Consider the following 18,076-nt stretch of genomic DNA (forward strand, 5'->3'; position numbering starts at 1 on the left):
AATTTATGTACTTTACAGGCTGATATTAACCTGGAATATGCTGTTTTTTAAAAGACATCACAGAAACAGTTCCAATAAGCAGCAGAACTACTAAAGTCACGTTTTCACCTGCCTGTATGTATCCTACATCCCTGCATTTCCTCAATGAGATATAAATATCCTCTACATTCACAATGGTTCTTGACAAAATAATTTCAGTTTTCACTCCATTTCCCCTGAATGGTCTTTCATTATCCTGTTCCAATTCCTAAACTAGTTATTGAAAAAAATATTTTAATAGTCAAATATACTATTTAATTATTAAAAACAAATGAACAAACAAAAAACACCTACCCACAAATCAACATGGAAAGAAATGCCTGCAGCGGAGCTCTTCATTAATCGTGTTTAGAAGCAAGTATTAGATGTAAAATCTTGAACTTTTCTCTTCTTGCTAATCCTCATCTTTACTAACCTGCAAAACTAGGACGTTTTGGAATCTGATTTTTTTTTTACAGTACCTTCATAATGCTATCAAAAACTTAATTTTTCAAGCTGTAATAATCTAATGCCAAATTAAAGAAAATATCTATATCATTCTTAATTCACTGAAAGCAGGACAAAATGCATTTTTATTTTAAATGTCAACTTGCTTAATATTTCTTTTTCCTGTAAGTTTTACCAACCATTGGTACAGTAAGCATTTTTGCACACTGGAGGTTTTCTTAAGGAGGCAAACTGAGGACATTTGTTTTAAACTGTCATCCTAATTTTAAATTGCATCAATTCATAGAGAAATTGTCTCCCATGATTCATGCTACAGCACAGTAGATTTAAAACTATTAGATAACTCCATAAGGAAAGATAATTTAGTTTGATTTCAAACACAGCCGTGAAGATTATAAGTTCAATAATATTTTGTGGACTTTTATACTAAGTAAGTCACACAACCAATGCTACACATGCATTTTGCATTCTTTGTAAAAACTTTATTCAGTCATATGCACTACAGAGTTTGTAGTTGGATATTTTGGACAATTGTTTTTCAGTAAGAAGGGTCTAGTAGAAGAGACATTAATCTGAATGCTGGATGTGATTTAGACCACAGGAAGGAAAGTGGGGCCGTGGGGCCTTAAGGTGGGTGTGAGCAGTGCTGAGAATAACCGCAAATACCTGGAGAGTTAGTATGTTATATTCCTTTGTTAGCTGGACTGTATTATTATTAATTCTGTGGTATAGAAAAGTAGTAATGTAAGGATAAAATGAAAGACAAAGAACTATGGATTTTTTTTTCCACCTACCTTACTTTTTAAACTGGAAAGTAGTTTAGGTGGTATACACTTAAATATTATGGTTGTAGAGAAAGTAATGAAAAAAAAAGAGTAAAAATACCACCTAAGAAATACAGTACATACATCAACAATCAGAAAGTCCAGCCAGCACCAGGCATTAGTAAAGTATGTTTGATAGCCATAGGCCACCCACTTCAGCAGCATTTCCAGAATGAAGATGTAAGTGAAGACTTTGTCAGCATATTCCAGCATGGTCTTGATAGTTTTGCGCTGTTCAATATATATATCTTCAAAAGCCTGTAAGAAAAATATTCAAACATATTTGTTTTATGTTTAACAACAGCATATAGTTTAGGTTTTAACAAGAAGGAATAAAAAGAAAGGGAGCAAATTTTCTTCAAGAACAGGGGTGGGACTATCACTTTTATTTCAAGGTTTCTTTTCTAGTAACTCAGTATGTTTTTCCTCTACAGAAAAATATTTTACAACTTACAGGAAGGAAAAGCAACAACTACTCTGGTCAGAGATTTTTATTTATTTATTGCTGCTGTTCAGTTATTCTACTCAGATTGTTTTCAATTCTCAGAAACAGCTTTGATTCTACAAAGAGATAGGAGTGAGCAGAATTCTACTGAGAGAATCTGGTTTATATATAGGGAGATCCATTTTCAGAATCCAGGGCCATAGCTGTAAAATTTTCAGGACAATGACAAAGCAGTTGATCTTATGCTGCTAAGTCCTTCTAGTTTTTGAAAATTTTAAGTGATAAATGATAAAACAAGTTATTCTTTTTTAAAACAAACAAACAACAGCAACAAAAAGCCCAAATACCTGCTTTATAGTATTTTTCTATAAAGGAGCTTCTAATATACTACTGCAAAGTAATTTTGTTTAACAATTCAGGAACTTAAGTAATTTACTGAATGGTAATTGTATCTCCCTGAGTGGATACTAGACATACTTACAGGTTATTTCAGCGTTTAATTTGTCAGTTAATCTCAAATTTCTGTATTTATTGTCATCGTTTTTATTTGTAAAATAATATAATAAGTGTTGTTTCTTTTATTATTATAGATTTATATTATGGTCGTAATCTCATTGTTCTGTTCTCACAGGCTTGTTATACTTACCGCACAATGATCAACAACATTTTTTACATATATCCTTTTAGTCTACACAAGTCTGAACTAGAAGCATGAATGATAAATTTTTATTCTTAGAGGAGACAGTTATTTTCCTTGAGACACATCAATAAACACCAGCAAAACTAGAGACCAAACCCAAATAATAAAGCTAAATGTGTTTTCTTCTCATGTTGTCCCTCTCCCAGATTCAGGCATATTAGTTTCAGTTGTGGAGTTAAATTCTCTAATCAATTATATCTGTTCTTTTTGGACATATTATTGAGAAGAGACTTTTTCTACCTGTTTTTTAAAGTCCTGACTAAAATGTAGTGATCCTTTGAAAACATGAAATTACATGCTTTTTAACTAAGTTACAACAATGTTTTCCGAGAGCAGTTACAATACTCTCTTCATGTTTTACTCACCAGGGCTCCACTGCTGAGGAGAATCATAAAGACAATGAAAGTCTCAAACCAGTTGTGTTCAACAATTCTGAAGCATGTTTTTCTCAGATTCCACCACTGCTTTCCTCTCCCTTCTTCTACACTTACTTGACAGCACTTGAACCTCCGTACACAGCCTTACAACAGCATATGTATTGAGAAAAAGAAAGATTTTGTTGAATTATGTAACTGTTGGCTGTGTGTACTTAGTAACACAACACAGCATTTCCAGAAGCTATGCTATTTAGTAAAAGGTCAGAGGATTTTCATCTAGATGGTCTTTTTCTCCTTCAAAGCAATAAAATATAACAATGAGACAACTGAAATTTACAATTCAAAGAATGGATGAGAAAAAGTATTTCTTATTTATCAAGAATTAACTGCTCAATACAGTATATGCAAAAAGATAAAAATCCATGCAACATAAAGCTAAATTATAAAGTAAGAAATAAAAAATATACTAATTCATTCAAAATTAAAGTCTATGTGGCAAATGTTTTATTGTACTTTCTTTTGTGTGAGATACTAAATTCAATATCAATATGGCGAATTATGGTCTAAAAGCATTACTGCTTCCAAACATAGTTTAAAAACTGACAAAAAAGTAAATAATTAAACACAAATATTAAGAACTAGTTTTGACAATTAATTGTTCCATATTTCATAAACAAGTTTGGATTTTTTTTGTCTCAGACACCTTCAGTGAAGCAGGCCTCTGGCTCCATGGATTCCTCAGGTTCAGCTTCTGGTTGCTCTTCTGCAGGAAGACCAATATCAACTGTGCTGCCTTCAGATGAACTGGACATATTCAGCTTCTGTAAAAAAAAAGAAAAAAGAATCACAAATTTCCATTAAATACTTTTAGGAAAATATTAGTATTTTCCAGAATAATTTAATAGTTCTTTTGTTCTGGTATTCAGTGCAAGTTAATTGCTGACAAACTGAAGGGAAATTTGTACAGTTTTTAAATTTTCCTTTGTACAGTATCGATCTTAATAAGGATTTTAAACTACAAAATATAAATAATGGTTCTAAGCCTGCAAAGATTTATGACCAAAACTAACTAGTAGTGGTAAAGATCTCTTGTCCTGGACAGAGTACAACTTAAATATATATCCAGCAACCTGTTAAGTCTACTGAAAAGCAGGTAACAGCCCAAATATAACTATAGAAATGAGGTGGCAGCTGAAAGAAAAGAGGAGAAAAAAAACCACTGATAAGCATAGAAGGCTGTATTCTACAGGTGGAGGACAATATCTTTAGCAAGAAAATGGGTAAAGATATCCAGTTTTAGCTTCAGTCATTAATTTTCATGAGAAACAGTTTATAGAGGTTTTATTTTTAAATTCTGTTTTCACCTAAATATTGCCTTTTTAATATTTTAATAAAAATAGTATTTTCTTCTAGCAATCCAACACTCATAACTCATCCTTTGCAGTATACTTTGCCGTTCAAAATCATTTTGAAAATACTTTTCAAAACTTTTTAAAAACCTTTTCATTTTGGAAAAAATATTTACTTTTCCTTTCAATTCACCATTTCTTTCATGCATTTTGGACACCAAAATTAAATTCTTTAAAATCAGCAGTGCTAATTAACAGTTTTTCTAAAATACAGTTCTCAACAAAACATAGGTCATAAGCAGTTCTTGATTATCTTGGTTCCTCATTCCTTTGCATCCTACCTCCTGTTGGAACTGTAGTTTCTGCTCATCAAGAATTAAACCCTCTTTTATACACTTACTCTATAAAGAAGTGTCAAAATAACAAATGGTGAATTACTGAATACACTGGCTTGGGTTGAGTAAAGAAAAACATGCAGAAGGGATCAAGAGAAATGCACAAAGTATCTAAATACCTCTTTGCTCTCCTCCAGGTCTGATTCACTACTAAACTCCTCTGTATTTAAATTTTCAAAGTCAGATTCACCCACAGCAATGGGCACTGTCACAGTCAGGCTTGGGTTGTTTATGAATGACATATAATCACTTTCATCAATTATATATTTCTCCACACTGCTGCCTGTGCCTATGCCACTAGTCGTTCCATTCACATCTTTAATATAATCATGGTCCTTGCTCAATTCTGCAGTATGGTTGGAAATACAACTGTTTTTGTTGTTCAAATCTTCAAGTGGTTTGATTTCATCTAAAGCTTTTTGTTTTTTAACGAAAGCTTTTTGGATGAATTCACGCGCTTTTCTTTTCACATAGTCTATGCCCTTCTGCATTCTTGCTACTGCAATTTGGAGATTGTTCATTTCATTATCATCATCTGTCACAGCAAGGTTGTCAGCACTAAATGAGCTCAGCAGCAAGGCCAAAAATAGGTTCAGTACCTGCAGAAAGATGAAAAAAGAACATTCTAAAATTCACGTCAACAAAGAACTTGCACTTTGTTTAAAAAGTCCTATTAGCAGCATTGAAGGCTGAAATCTCAATAGTTCACAAAAACAAAATAAAAGCACCCTCAGAACTCTTACCCCATGAAAAACGGAGGGTATTTGTTTGTTTCGATTGTGTCTTGTTTATTATTAAAACATATTTCAACTGATGAATATCTGTAAACACATTCTTAAATCCAGATGGCGTATAAATATTTTGTTAGAAAAATCTTATCACCTGAGATAACAAACTTGCTATTCAGCATCATAAAATTGTTTAATTTATTCCTTCACACAGTAGAAACAAGATTTAGATGACTAATCCTATGTTATAAATAATAATAAAATTACAGCAAATGATTTATTAAGAGCCCATAAACTAAAATTGTTTGGAGAACAAATATTTAGAAACAGCCAAAAGACAAATTAAGAATGCGACTAAGAGCTCACTCTAACATCGTCTTAGCTTTTTAATATCATGAGGTACAGAATACTTTGTTCTGTATCCAAAAAATCTCTTACACTTGAAACTACCAGCCTAAGTGCTTTATTGAAGTAGAGCCAGAACACTTAGTTCTCTTCAGAATTGAACCCACTCTGTTATTGAAGAGTATTTTGTAAATGTTTTGATTACATACCACTAAGTTTCCAATCACCATGACCATCATGAAGACAGTAAGGCACATTGCTTGGCCAGCAACCTCCATGCAGTCCCACATTGTTTCTATCCATTCTCCACACAGCACTCGGAATACGATCAAAAAAGAGTGAAAAAAATCTTGCATGTGCCATCGTGGAAGTACACAATCACTTGCAATTTTGCAGACACATTCCTTATAGTTTTTCCCAAACAGCTGCATCCCAACAACAGCAAAAATGAACACAATGATGGCCAGAACGAGAGTCAAATTTCCCAGAGCTCCCACTGAGTTGCCAATAATCTTAATCAGCATATTTAGAGTTGGCCAGGATTTTGCTAATTTGAAGACTCGTAACTGGAAGAAAAGAAAAACAGCGTTAGGACAAGCAGAAACAAAAAATACAAAGATATTTTTATGGAAAGACACTACTGCAAAAAAATGCCTCCTGTTGAAAGTTTATGTTCTTTTCTACATGCATGATGTTCAAAAGGTCAGTCACAAAATTTTGCAAAGTTAGAGCTTGATAACTTCAAAGCATAGTTTTCCCCCAAACCCAAGAAACAATCTGTCAAATAGAGTTTAAAATTTAGGGTCCATCTTTTAAAATAAATGGGGCTACTTTTCTGCAGTTATTTACACAATGGATCTTCTCCTGTGATATTAATCAGAGCACAATACATCTATCTAAAGAGTCTGCATAGCAGGATGTTTAAAGTGTGTACATATAATAAATAGATCGGAAATAGGCCAAGACAGCCATTGCTATTTATTTTTCTGTATCTCTACTGATTCATGCTGAAGACAGTAAGGTATCAAATACGGATTTGTATGGATTTGTACTGCTGAAAGAGACTTCAGGATCAGTATCGTAGCAAATAATGAAAATTTTTAAGGGGAAAAAAAACAAACTAATGAAGTCTCATTGAATAATCGGTGCAATTGATGTATATTTACCAATCTGAATGATCGAAGAACTGAGAGCCCTTCTACATCTGCAAGACCAAGCTCAACCAAGCTAAGGGTTACAATAAATCCATCAAAAATATTCCAGCCTTCTTGAAAATAATAGTAAGGATCCATTGCAATTATCTTGAGAAACATCTCTGCAGTGAAGATTCCAGTGAAGACCTGAATTCAGAGTGCAGATGGTTATTTTTTGCAAATTATAATATTGCAAGTTTAGCTGTTGTCTAGGCTACCTATCGGAAATTAGCCTCATCCAAAACTGATACTCAAAAACAGTTCACTGTGGTGATATATTATGACCACCTTACCTTAACAGAGGTCATATAAACCAACCAATTTTTTTCATAAAATTAAATTCTAAGCTGAAAAAGACATAATGTAAACTTCTGGTTTATAACATTTGTAATCCAATTTCAATTATATCAGGATACGGACTTCCTCATGTATTGTACAAACAATATCCTTAATTTGATTTTCATGGCATAAACCAGAATGCTTTCCAAGAAATTATATGGCATAACATAATTTTTGGTACACTTATTACATTATACAGCATTATGAATGAGGCCAAGTCTAAGACTCCTGATGAGTAGCTCCTTTGCTTACACACCCTACAATAATTCCATTCAGTTCAACAGAAATAAGATTATTTATAACAGCTGGAGATGAACGGAGATACGACAATTTGCAGGAGCTGAAGAAACTTCTATGTGGGTGTTGTCAGTAAGCTCAGTAAAGCCAATTGGCTCAACTGTTTTTAAGTCAGGACTGAAATAACATTTAGAAGTGCATTTTAAACATGATATTTCTGATAATCATTTCCTATCGTGGAGTTCAATATTCTTAATGAAGCAGGAATCATATTTAGGGAGCCACCAAGGTACTGAGCCTGAGTAGGTTTAAGAGAAAGCAGTTGTGATTCTGAGTATTAGAATTTCTTATAGGATAAGAAAGTATGAAAGCCACCATTAAAGGCTAGCTGAGCTCTGCACTGTGCTGGTTATTTGTCTTTCCTTTTGGTTTTTGATAACTCAGTTTTCAAGTTGAACAGAAACTGCAACAGCTAAAGAGAATAACTGGGATAATCGGGATCTGGACAAGATTCTGACTTGTTCAGTGTAGGAACATAAATTCTCGAGATAGATTTTATTACTTCTAAATACATCACAGATGCAAGCACTGGAGAGGAAAAGTTACTTATAGTTATTATAGAGAATTAAAATCACCATGGAAGAAGTGGGAATGAATAAATACCATGTGAAAATAGGAATAAAGTTCCTAACCATTGTGACAGTGAAGTTCTCAAGGGCATTTAAAGATAAACTATGGGAGCAGGAGAACCCTGATAGCTTCTGCTTTGAGAAAGAAACTTAAGATTGAAAGAGGATGGTGCTTACAGCCAACCTCTCTCACACTCTCTTTCCAGTCTAATATTCACCAATATTTATATGATATTTTCCTGATTGGCAAGTAAGACTGTAATATATATATATATATATACAAGCTATAATACAAGACAAACTGCTACAATACAATATATTCAGAGTTTCCTTTATTATAAGTGTATGAAATTTGGTTAGGAATTTGTCTATTAATTTTCCTTTCCGAATTCTGTAGTCATTTATTTGATCTGAGATATTTTTTCCTTCATTACAAAACAAGGATTTTAAAAAATCACGTTATAAGAAATCAATTCTTAAAATAAGAGATGAAGTAGGACTGCAGCCACAGATACTTCTGTGTGATCAAACCTGTCAGTTCAAAAGCATCATAGCTACAGAAAATTAACTACTGAATTCTTTAATAATTTATCTTCTTGAAGTTGAAGGGGAGAAAATGTAGTTGACAACATGATAAAAAAGTTACCTTACTAATTATCTGATTCTAAAAAATATAAAAGACTGTAAGAAGAATAATTACTGTGGGACATTTCTCATATTTAGAATAAGCATACATAGAGAACAATCCATGTATCCAAATAAAAGTTCATTTAAAGAAGAAAATTCTAGAAATGCCTTTAAATGGCTCTTCTAGTGACTGTAAACCTATACTCAGGAAACAGAGCAAAGAGGCGAAAGCAATTAAAAACACATTCATAATTTACACATTTGTATTGTATTGATTGAAAAAGAAACACATTTATTCCATGGTGTCTTTTTCATGGAAGTAATGCATTTCCTGGTTTAGTAGCCAGATAAATCAACTTCTATTTAATATAGACTTAATGTAGCAGTGGTGCCATGTTTTTTAAATATTTAATTTGGTTTTCCAGAACACAGGAAAATATTGATTTTACAGAATTCTAAGTTATGTAATCCAAAAATGTTACGATAGAATCTATTAGGAGGGTAACAAATGGTCAGTAAATCTGCTTTTTAAAGAGGTACAAACAAACAGGCATACTTCCTTTAAAAACATAAACACAAAAAAAGCAACAGACTTACCAGATTTCCAACTGAAAGTACATTATTGAATTCATCAGTCATCGGATAATGCTCCATGGCCATAAAGAGTGTATTTAAAACAATGCAAATTGTAATAGCCAGGTCAACAAATGGATCCATTACAACTAAGTTGACAATATGTTTTACTTTTAACCAATGAGGACTGCAGTCCCAGATCAAGAAAATATTTGCAAATTTATACCAACACGGTGGGCATTTCTGTCTTGATTCTTCGAGTTCTGTGAGAAAGCAAAATTCATAAGTACATGATTGTTCTAGCATTCTCAAGGCTACATGAGTTATACCAGTCAAGTTATCAGTCTGTGGCATATCTTTTATAATTTTTATTCATTCCTAGTACAAAAAAAAACATTTTTATCACATACAGCTGAGCTTTTAAAGAGTAACTGAATAATATAACTACTAAAAATATGTATATACAGTTATATATTTGAAAAATATTCTATTATCTTTTTGTGTACGGTGAAGTGTTTTTTTAATAATATGTATAAGCGTCCCCTCAGTTGTTGTCATCAAACAGAACTTTGTAGTCCCAGCAAGCACAGGGTAGATGGTAGCAAAACAATGAACTAGAAATGCTTACTTATGTAATGACTTTATTGAATATAGGCCTCTGAGTGTACTGATAAATATTCGTTGGTTTGTTGGACAGTATCTATTAACGTATTTTAAATCAGTTTTTAAGTTTCAAATCAGATTTTCAGGAACAATATGGCATTAAGCTATGTATAACACACACCTTCCACAGTGTTTGTGAGGATGCTAGCAATGCTCATTGCTCTCTCTCTTAAAGCTGGATCTTCCAGATAGTCCATAGAAACATGCAAAGAGCCTGATATTCTCTTCCTCATTTCTGTCTCTGTAGTGGTGCCCTACACAGGGAACAGTAATAGGTGAGACCACATTTGAATAATAAAGTAGACAAATACTACATAGATCCCTGTTATTAATATGCATATATACGTGCTTCGTGCACTTCAAGTTTTATCTTGTCAGACTTTTCTTACTTCTTAATATCTTTAAGATAATTTTTAAATGATAATAGGCAATAGTTACCTAACTATTCAAGATTTAGTGAGAGTTTATTCACTTAACTATTGCATTTCTTTCCTTCAAGCTTAGAAGAATTATTTAAAGATATGAAAAGGACTGAATTAGGACTGAATTAAAAAAATTGTACATTTTTTGCAAACTATTTTTTCCTTGCTCTCGCTGACAGAATATTCAATTTCCTATGACATATTAGTTTTTTTACACTAGACAAATTGTAGCAAGTAAGAAAAGTACGACTTCCTCATGCTTCCTCATGCTAGTATATTTCTAATTAATGTGAGTAGACAATTTTGAACTAAGAAATTTATTTCAGTGATCTCCTCTCCTATCTGCATACACATACACAGTGACAGCAATATGTGCTGCAAATATGTTCACACAGACATTTATAATTTGTATTTTTGGTAGTGTGTGCAGAAATGCAATATTCCAATTAACTATGCATTTATACTACAGAACTCCACCAGCAAAGGATGGAAATATATAGAAAGAAGAAACAAATGGTAATAAAGAACTGCCTACTTCCTTACATTTTTAGTGGGTCTGATATAGAATCGTATATTATCAAAATTAACCAATAATGCTAATTTTGATATACTGGTAATAACAGTGTCTTACTGATTGCAGACATATGATAACATTTTTGTATACTGTTCTCAATCGTATAGCAACTTTGATTTTGTGGACCATAACCAGCCAGACATTTATAGCAGCAAAATGAATGCATGGCCTGGTAATACAGTACAGTGCTTTTGTGGATGTATAGATAATGTTTTACTATATGGAAACTGCAAATTTCATTTGTTAGTTATGAGAATATTAGTAAGTAAATGCAAACTATCATATCTGTTTAATTTATTAAAGATTTTACAAGATGCAGGAGCATTCACAGCTTGACCAACCAGGAAGCATTGCCAAGGATTCCATTCTGTAGGTAACACTGGCTGGTGCAGTAAGAAAAGGCCATGATGCCTAAGCTGTTTAAAACTTTCTTACATTGTCATCAGTAGCTGGTTTATCTATTATCACCTCTGGCAGAAGCTGTCCAACAGGCGATGTAGGAACAGATGGTCCACCAACCAGGGAAACCACCCCATTGCAATCCACAGTGCTGTGCATCTTCCCATTCACTGGAAACACTGCCAGCATCCTGGATGACCTACTGGCCTGACTAATGTTACTGTTGCGCCGTTCACCGTGTCTGCGCGGCACAAAGAGAGAATCTCTTCTGCTATCATTGTCTTCAAAAGTGCTGTGCTCATCATCAGCAAAGTCATTTTCAGATCCTATATCCTTTGCTCTACCTCTGAAGCTGAAAAGACTTGTTCTGCTGTTGCGCCTTGGGGAAAACAGGGAGCCACGAATGCTCAGCAAAGACTGTAGGCAAACAAAATTTGTGATTATTAACTGAAAACTTCAAACTTAGTATTGCCATTAGTACCACATATCTTTTTCATTTTTTTTCTTACATAATGTTAACCACTTTTAGCAGAAGTTAACGCTACTGTGAATATTTTGTACGTTCACCATATTTTGCAAGAAGAAATACCTCTGCTCATGGATTTTTAAAACAAAACCAGTTTTGAGCACTAATGAAATTTGCTCCTAATGTCTGCTAAAGTAGCTGGGTGATTGAACAATATCCATCTAGCAAAAATGCATTATAAACATGCATGTTTTTTCATATATGCAGCATCCTTCATATATTGAACCAACCTCCAAAATCATCGAAGCAGGAGGAAAATGTAAGGCTACCATAATGGAAAGACACCATAACATTTTAATAAGAATAGATAATGTATAATCAAAGAAACGAACTGAATCAGCTGAAGAATATTTTTAATATAACTTTTGAACAATGTTTTTACAAGAGGAGGTATATGAAGTTAAATTTCACTGTGATGTTTTGTCTTTTTTTACAAGACAGCCTAGCACCTACAGCACTTTCTCTCAGGTGCAAACAAGAATGAGAAAATTTAATGAAAATCCTGGTTTCTTTTCTTTAAGCAGTAGATTCACATTACTGTACCAGGAAGAATAAACTTGTTTTATAACAGCCTACGATGCTTTAAATATATGCTTCTATCAAAAATAACACATGCAATATGCAATACCTGATGTGGAGAAGAGTATTTCTTTTCATATGTCAGCCTATTGCCTTCAATAGATAACCGGAAACCTTTTCTTCTGATGCTGTCTTCTGATTCAGACTTGTGAAATTCATCTTCATCTTTTTCCTCTCCTCCAGACTGTTCTTTCTGTTTTCTTTTTTTCCTTCTATTTCTCCTCTCTTTGGCACTCTTTGAGCTCAATTTGGAAGCCTCTGAGGAACTTTCTGAAAGCCCACCTGCTCCTCCCGCGACACTGGGTTCCCTGGACTCTGCAGATGCTGTTACTGCCGCCGCTGCCACTGCTGCTGCCTGTCACATCACAGAATGAATTCATGTCACTCAGCAAACCATGACATCAAAACTGTTAAATTTTACTTGTACAGAATTTTTAGACCCCCAAAGTCTTATCACTTACAAACTGTACTGATGACTAAAGAAAAACATAACAAACAATATATTCCTGGTTCTGAATATTCTTGACTATGCCTCAGTTGTTCTCAGTACAATGCAGAAGAGAAAATCTCTGAGCTAACTCCAATACTGAAAGTCCAGCACAGTGGTTTTAATCTCCAAATTCAAAAAACAGGGATTTAAGTATCTCTACAAGAATTCCTGTTATGCGCTTTATTAAGCCATTAAATTATACCTGAGCTGCTTCTTGCTGCTTCTTTAGCTGTTCCAGCATTTGTTGAAATTCTGCCTCTTTCTGCTCTGCTTCTTCCAGGGTTGCTTGGTTCTGCTCTTCGTAAGCCATGGCAACCACAGCCAGGATCAAGTTGATCAGATAGAAGGAGCCCAGAAAAATCACCAAAACAAAAAATATCATGTATGTTTTCCCAGCAGCACGTAGTGTCTGGAAACAAAAATGCATTCATAAGCAAGAATAGGTAGACAAAGTTCTGTTTCTTATACTTTGAAAAGTAAGATAACATAACTGATTTTAGACTTCTTGCATTACAGGTAAAAACATGTTTAGTCTATCACCCATAACAAAATTCTCACCAGCTGATAAAGATTTTCCCAGAAGTCTTGGGTCATCAAACGAAACAGTGACAAGAAAGCCCAGCTGAAAGTGTCAAAACTTGTGTAGCCATAATTGGGATTTCTACCAGCTTTCACACACGTGTAACCTTCTGGACACTGCCTGCAAAGACAAACTGGCTGTCATCTTATATAGTTATTTTAGTATTATCAATTGGAACATACAGAAGATTGTGATTAAAAGTGTATTTTTCTTTGGTTAATCAGACTAGAAACACCAGAAATTGTGATTTATAATCGAGAATTTTTAAAGAACACTAAAAAATTATACAGGAAAGGCACAAATAAAAACCTGCTATGAAAAGCTAAATCTAAACTTCTAAAATGTAATTCAAATAATTCCTTTAATTATTAACGCTGTAACTAATGTCATTGTGAAAACTACTGCCTGCTACTGAATGTGATAGTACTCCTGCATGCAGCAGGAACTGGAACATAGCTGGAGTTTTCTAGCTGTGCCATCTGTTGCTTCTCATGCCCAGCAGTAGCTACATTAATTGCAAATTACTGATTCAGCCATGCAAATACTAAGCTCATTAAGCAGTTCACTGAGCTCAATGGTGTACAACGTTGCCAATGGATCAGGAACTCTAATCCAAATCGCAATGCAAAATCTTAATATCACTCCTTATGTGAAAGAATATATTCACTCAAAATATACGATGTATACCTTAAGATGGATCTAATTTATACACTGTGAAAAAACTCTCAAAAATTTGTCTTACCCAGCATCAGAACTGTTTCCACAAAGGAGAGCATCATTTTGCCCTTCCAGAAAATAAAAATGACCTGTTTAGGAAAGAATTTCCAAAAAATTAATAAAATTCTGAATATTGATCTGTGGGTTTGTTCTTTTGTTTTTAACAACTGAAGCTCTCTGAAACAAATAGTCCAGATCTATAAATAATATGATTTCAGATACATCTTTAAATGAATATTAGCATTTTTTCAGTAGGAATGTAACTTGGAGTAAATGCCACCACAAATTGCACTAAAAGTCATCTCTCAGCTTATTGTTAAAATACCAAAATGCACTAAAAATCCCAAAGAACGCTGCTGAATGTAAATGAATTCTACCATTCTCCTTTCAGACTGACCAATGAACTAACTAAAAACTTACGACATTATACTGTACACTTACAATTGAATTGTAGCTGAAAAAAAGAAAGGTACTGATAATTTGTTTTAAGGAGGGAAACTTTTTGATCAGCATTGACAAAAGTTCCAGTTGGCCACTTACCAACACATGTGGCAGTTATTTCGTATCTCCCTCACTACAAGGACAATATTGAGGCCCTGAAACGTGTCTAGAGAAGGGCAATAAAGCTGTGAAGGATCTGGAGCACAAGTATTATGGGGAGTGTTTGAGGAAACTGGCATTGTTCAGTCTGGAGAAGAGAAGGCTCAGGGGAAATCTTGTCACTCTATACAACTAGCTGAGAGGAGGTTCTGATGAAGAAGATTCTTCTCCCAGGTAACAGCGATAGGATGAGAGGGAATGTCCTAAAGTAGAACCAGGGGAGGTTCATGTTGGATATTACAAAAAAATTATTTTCTGAAAGAACGGTGAGGTATTGGAACAGGCTGACCAGGGAGTTACCACCCCTGGAGATTTTCAAGAAAAGAGTAGATGTGGCACTGAGGGACAAGGTTTAGAACAGGAATGGGCTGATGGTTAGAATAGATGATCTTAAAGGCCTTTTGAGCCTTAATGATTCTATGATAAGTGAACTCTGCAAAAATCATCTGGTTCCCAAGGGCTCTCACTATTATGGGCACTCACAGTCTGCAATGCGACTTATGATTGGTATACAGTTTGGTATATATCTAAATCAAATAACTGCAATATTCATTTGTGTAGGTAGGTGATATGTATATATGATGAAATTATTTATAATCTTGGGAAAGAAATAATGGGAAGGTTCCACCAAATCACTCTGTAACTAAGCATCTCAAAAGTTGTTTAGTAATCCTGAACTTAAGGGGCTTTTTAGATTGTTTAGACAGCAACAACATTGACCTATCTGTCCTTAGAAGAATAAAGAGATGATGAGCAAAAAGTTGTGCCTATTAAGATGCACATTCACTATCTACTTGAATTTGTTTTTTTTCTCCTCAAAGCAGACTTTTACAATAGCACTTCTGCAGCTGCTGCACTTTTGAACTGTTTCTTTTTTGCTGCCTGAGGAGAATTAAAACTCCCACTGGTTTTCTGCTCCACAGAGCTGACCTGCTGGTCTCCTTAAAATGGCCTCAACTGAAGTACTACCAGCACAACTGAGCTCAAACTTGGCTGTAGCTGCATATACTGTGCTGGTGAAGTCAGGCTGCTACAGAAGCAAACTTGAAGAAGGTTACCACTGAGTACTGGGTTTGAGGAGATGCCACCAGTCATAGGCATAACATGTTGCTGGCCGCAGGAGGTAGGCCATAGGTTAGCAGCTGTATGTAGATTGTGTTTGACACTGTGAAGGAGTCAGTTTCAGTATCTACTCGGCCATACAGGGTACAGTCTCCTGTGTGCTGCTGCTGTCGTGTTGGGTTGGCATGCATTGCAGAATTGCAATGTGTTGACCTGCAAGTAGGAAAGTTAGCTGGCTTGATGCTGACCACAGCTGACCCATTTGAAAGAAACCTTATTCTGCATGATGTCAGCTAATCGTGCTTAAAACATGTTGGAACTTAACAGCTGTTTAGGAAGAACACAAACCTGACCTGATAAAATATACAAAGGGCAGTCATTCGTTAACGGCACTGCAGTAGTTGAACCAAACCACTAGAAGAAGGCTGGTGTGAAAACTTTAGACAAGATGTGCTGTGAAGCCTGCTGACCTGCCAGTTCCACAGGCAATAGCCAATAGGCTTTCTCTGCATACTCTGATACAACCACGTTATGCAGGATGGCAGATACAAATGCTCAAAATATTGTCATGACAGGAAAATTGTTCTAACAACACAAGCTGAACAAAACTGTGTAAGTACATGCCCCTAACTAAATGCAAAATTCACAATGGTATTTTGCCAGTGTGACGTGAAAAGGCTCTCGCTACATTCAAGGCACATGGCTGGTTTCCCTTTATTTGGAGAGAAAATGTGGAAAAAATCCCTGGCAGGCAAGTACTTCAGTTCAAGAGAACTTACAGTTGTCTGGGTAAATTTAGGGTAATTGTTATTTCATGAAACAAATACTGAGATGTTTCACACAGATTGAAGAAAAGTCTGTGCTTCATAAGTAAATAGTCTGAGGAAAATCATCAGTTAATGAGGAGGAAAACTCAGTGACAGGACAAGGATGAAACCCCTGTGAAACCCAGCACAAAGGAAAGCAGGAAACTTGCAGCTCTTGCAAGATCATCCGGCATCAGATAAGCAGAAAGCGTATGTAAGAAGCATTTGCAACACTACTGAAGAGACAAACCCATATGCTGTGGGGTCAGCATTACCAAACTCATCCAACAACGATTTTGTACTAGGACATCTAGAAAAGCATCTGGGCTGGCCCTGAGACTCCATTCCTCTGGATTTCAGGCAAATATCATGCATCTCTATGCACTGCTGACTGCAGCTTCTTAATCCTTTCAAGCGACTGAGGAGATGACTTATCTTTTCTATCAGACTTGGTCTTCGAGAGTTCCGCACCTACCTGATCAGCCCATTTATTTCTTTTAGGCTGTTTCCATCTACTTCATAGAAGACTCACTGGCAATATGTTTAAGATGAAATAAACATCTTTATTTAAAAACTAAAAGTACGGAGAGAGCACTAAAAGAAAGAGGCAAAGAGAGAATAGATATTTCAACTCAATTACAAGGAAAGAAAGAACAGAGCTGGCACAGAGACATCCCTTAAGACTTTGCTAAGCCAAGACAATTTGATCTCATGTTCTTGAGCTGAGCAGTTCAGCAGAAGAGTACATAATGTAAGCATCACATGAATAATTCTATAAGAAGCAGCAACAGATTTTAGAATTGCTCTAACAGTCTACCTAGTATGTACCACAACATGCCTTGAAACACATAATGCATATTAGGAAACAATAATTAATAACTAAAATGTGTCTTTGGTCTGTCAGTGCAATATTTATTTCCCAGAAAACTTTGTTTATGAAAGACTTAATGAGATAAATGGATCTACCATTAATTTTATCAGATTCCATATCTCTGAACATGGGAAAAGAGAGTGTTTGGCTCATTCATGACAGCAATGCCTACATTAAGTCTCTCTGATATTCCCAAAATTGAGCTCAGAGGAAAACACATGGCTTATATGCCTTTTTTTGTGCAATATACACAACTATTAGCCATTTAAAACAATTATAATTTCTACTAGACAAAGCCATTGTACTGCATTGAGTTCCAGTTAAGACCTTTCTTACTCTCCTGCAAAACAACTAGTTTAAGAACCACTTCCATATCCCAATAGCCAATGTGAAAAAAGAACAGGAAGATGCAAGATCATTTCTTTTCTGTGAAACTGTCTGTAAGAAAGGAAAAGCTTATTAGCTTCATAACAAGATTCATAACTTCATAACAAATATGAATTTCTATGTAAATAACACCACAGGTTGAAGGAGCCATTC

At 34.7% G+C, this 18,076-nt stretch overlaps 1 protein-coding gene across 1 annotated transcript in view; it reads right to left on the bottom strand.

Moving 5' to 3' along the window:
- The window catches only part of LOC306949084 (sodium channel protein type 1 subunit alpha), a gene marked incomplete at both ends in the record, with an annotated part of 58,396 nt that overhangs the window by 23,759 nt on the left and 16,561 nt on the right, over positions 1 to 18,076 (bottom strand). The window contains 13 exons of the mRNA XM_079538861.1: positions 1,395 to 1,568; positions 2,821 to 2,975; positions 3,536 to 3,653; positions 4,696 to 5,175; positions 5,859 to 6,215; positions 6,816 to 6,989; positions 9,272 to 9,510; positions 10,032 to 10,164; positions 11,342 to 11,722; positions 12,460 to 12,765; positions 13,103 to 13,309; positions 13,459 to 13,600; positions 14,223 to 14,286. Of these exons, the coding sequence (XP_079394987.1) occupies positions 1,395 to 1,568; positions 2,821 to 2,975; positions 3,536 to 3,653; positions 4,696 to 5,175; positions 5,859 to 6,215; positions 6,816 to 6,989; positions 9,272 to 9,510; positions 10,032 to 10,164; positions 11,342 to 11,722; positions 12,460 to 12,765; positions 13,103 to 13,309; positions 13,459 to 13,600; positions 14,223 to 14,286 (2,930 nt within the window). The remainder of the gene's footprint in view (positions 1 to 1,394; positions 1,569 to 2,820; positions 2,976 to 3,535; positions 3,654 to 4,695; positions 5,176 to 5,858; positions 6,216 to 6,815; positions 6,990 to 9,271; positions 9,511 to 10,031; positions 10,165 to 11,341; positions 11,723 to 12,459; positions 12,766 to 13,102; positions 13,310 to 13,458; positions 13,601 to 14,222; positions 14,287 to 18,076) is intronic.

This window comes from Tetrao urogallus (genome assembly GCF_951394365.1).
Source record: "Tetrao urogallus genome assembly, chromosome: 8".
Lineage (NCBI taxonomy): Eukaryota > Metazoa > Chordata > Aves > Galliformes > Phasianidae > Tetrao > Tetrao urogallus.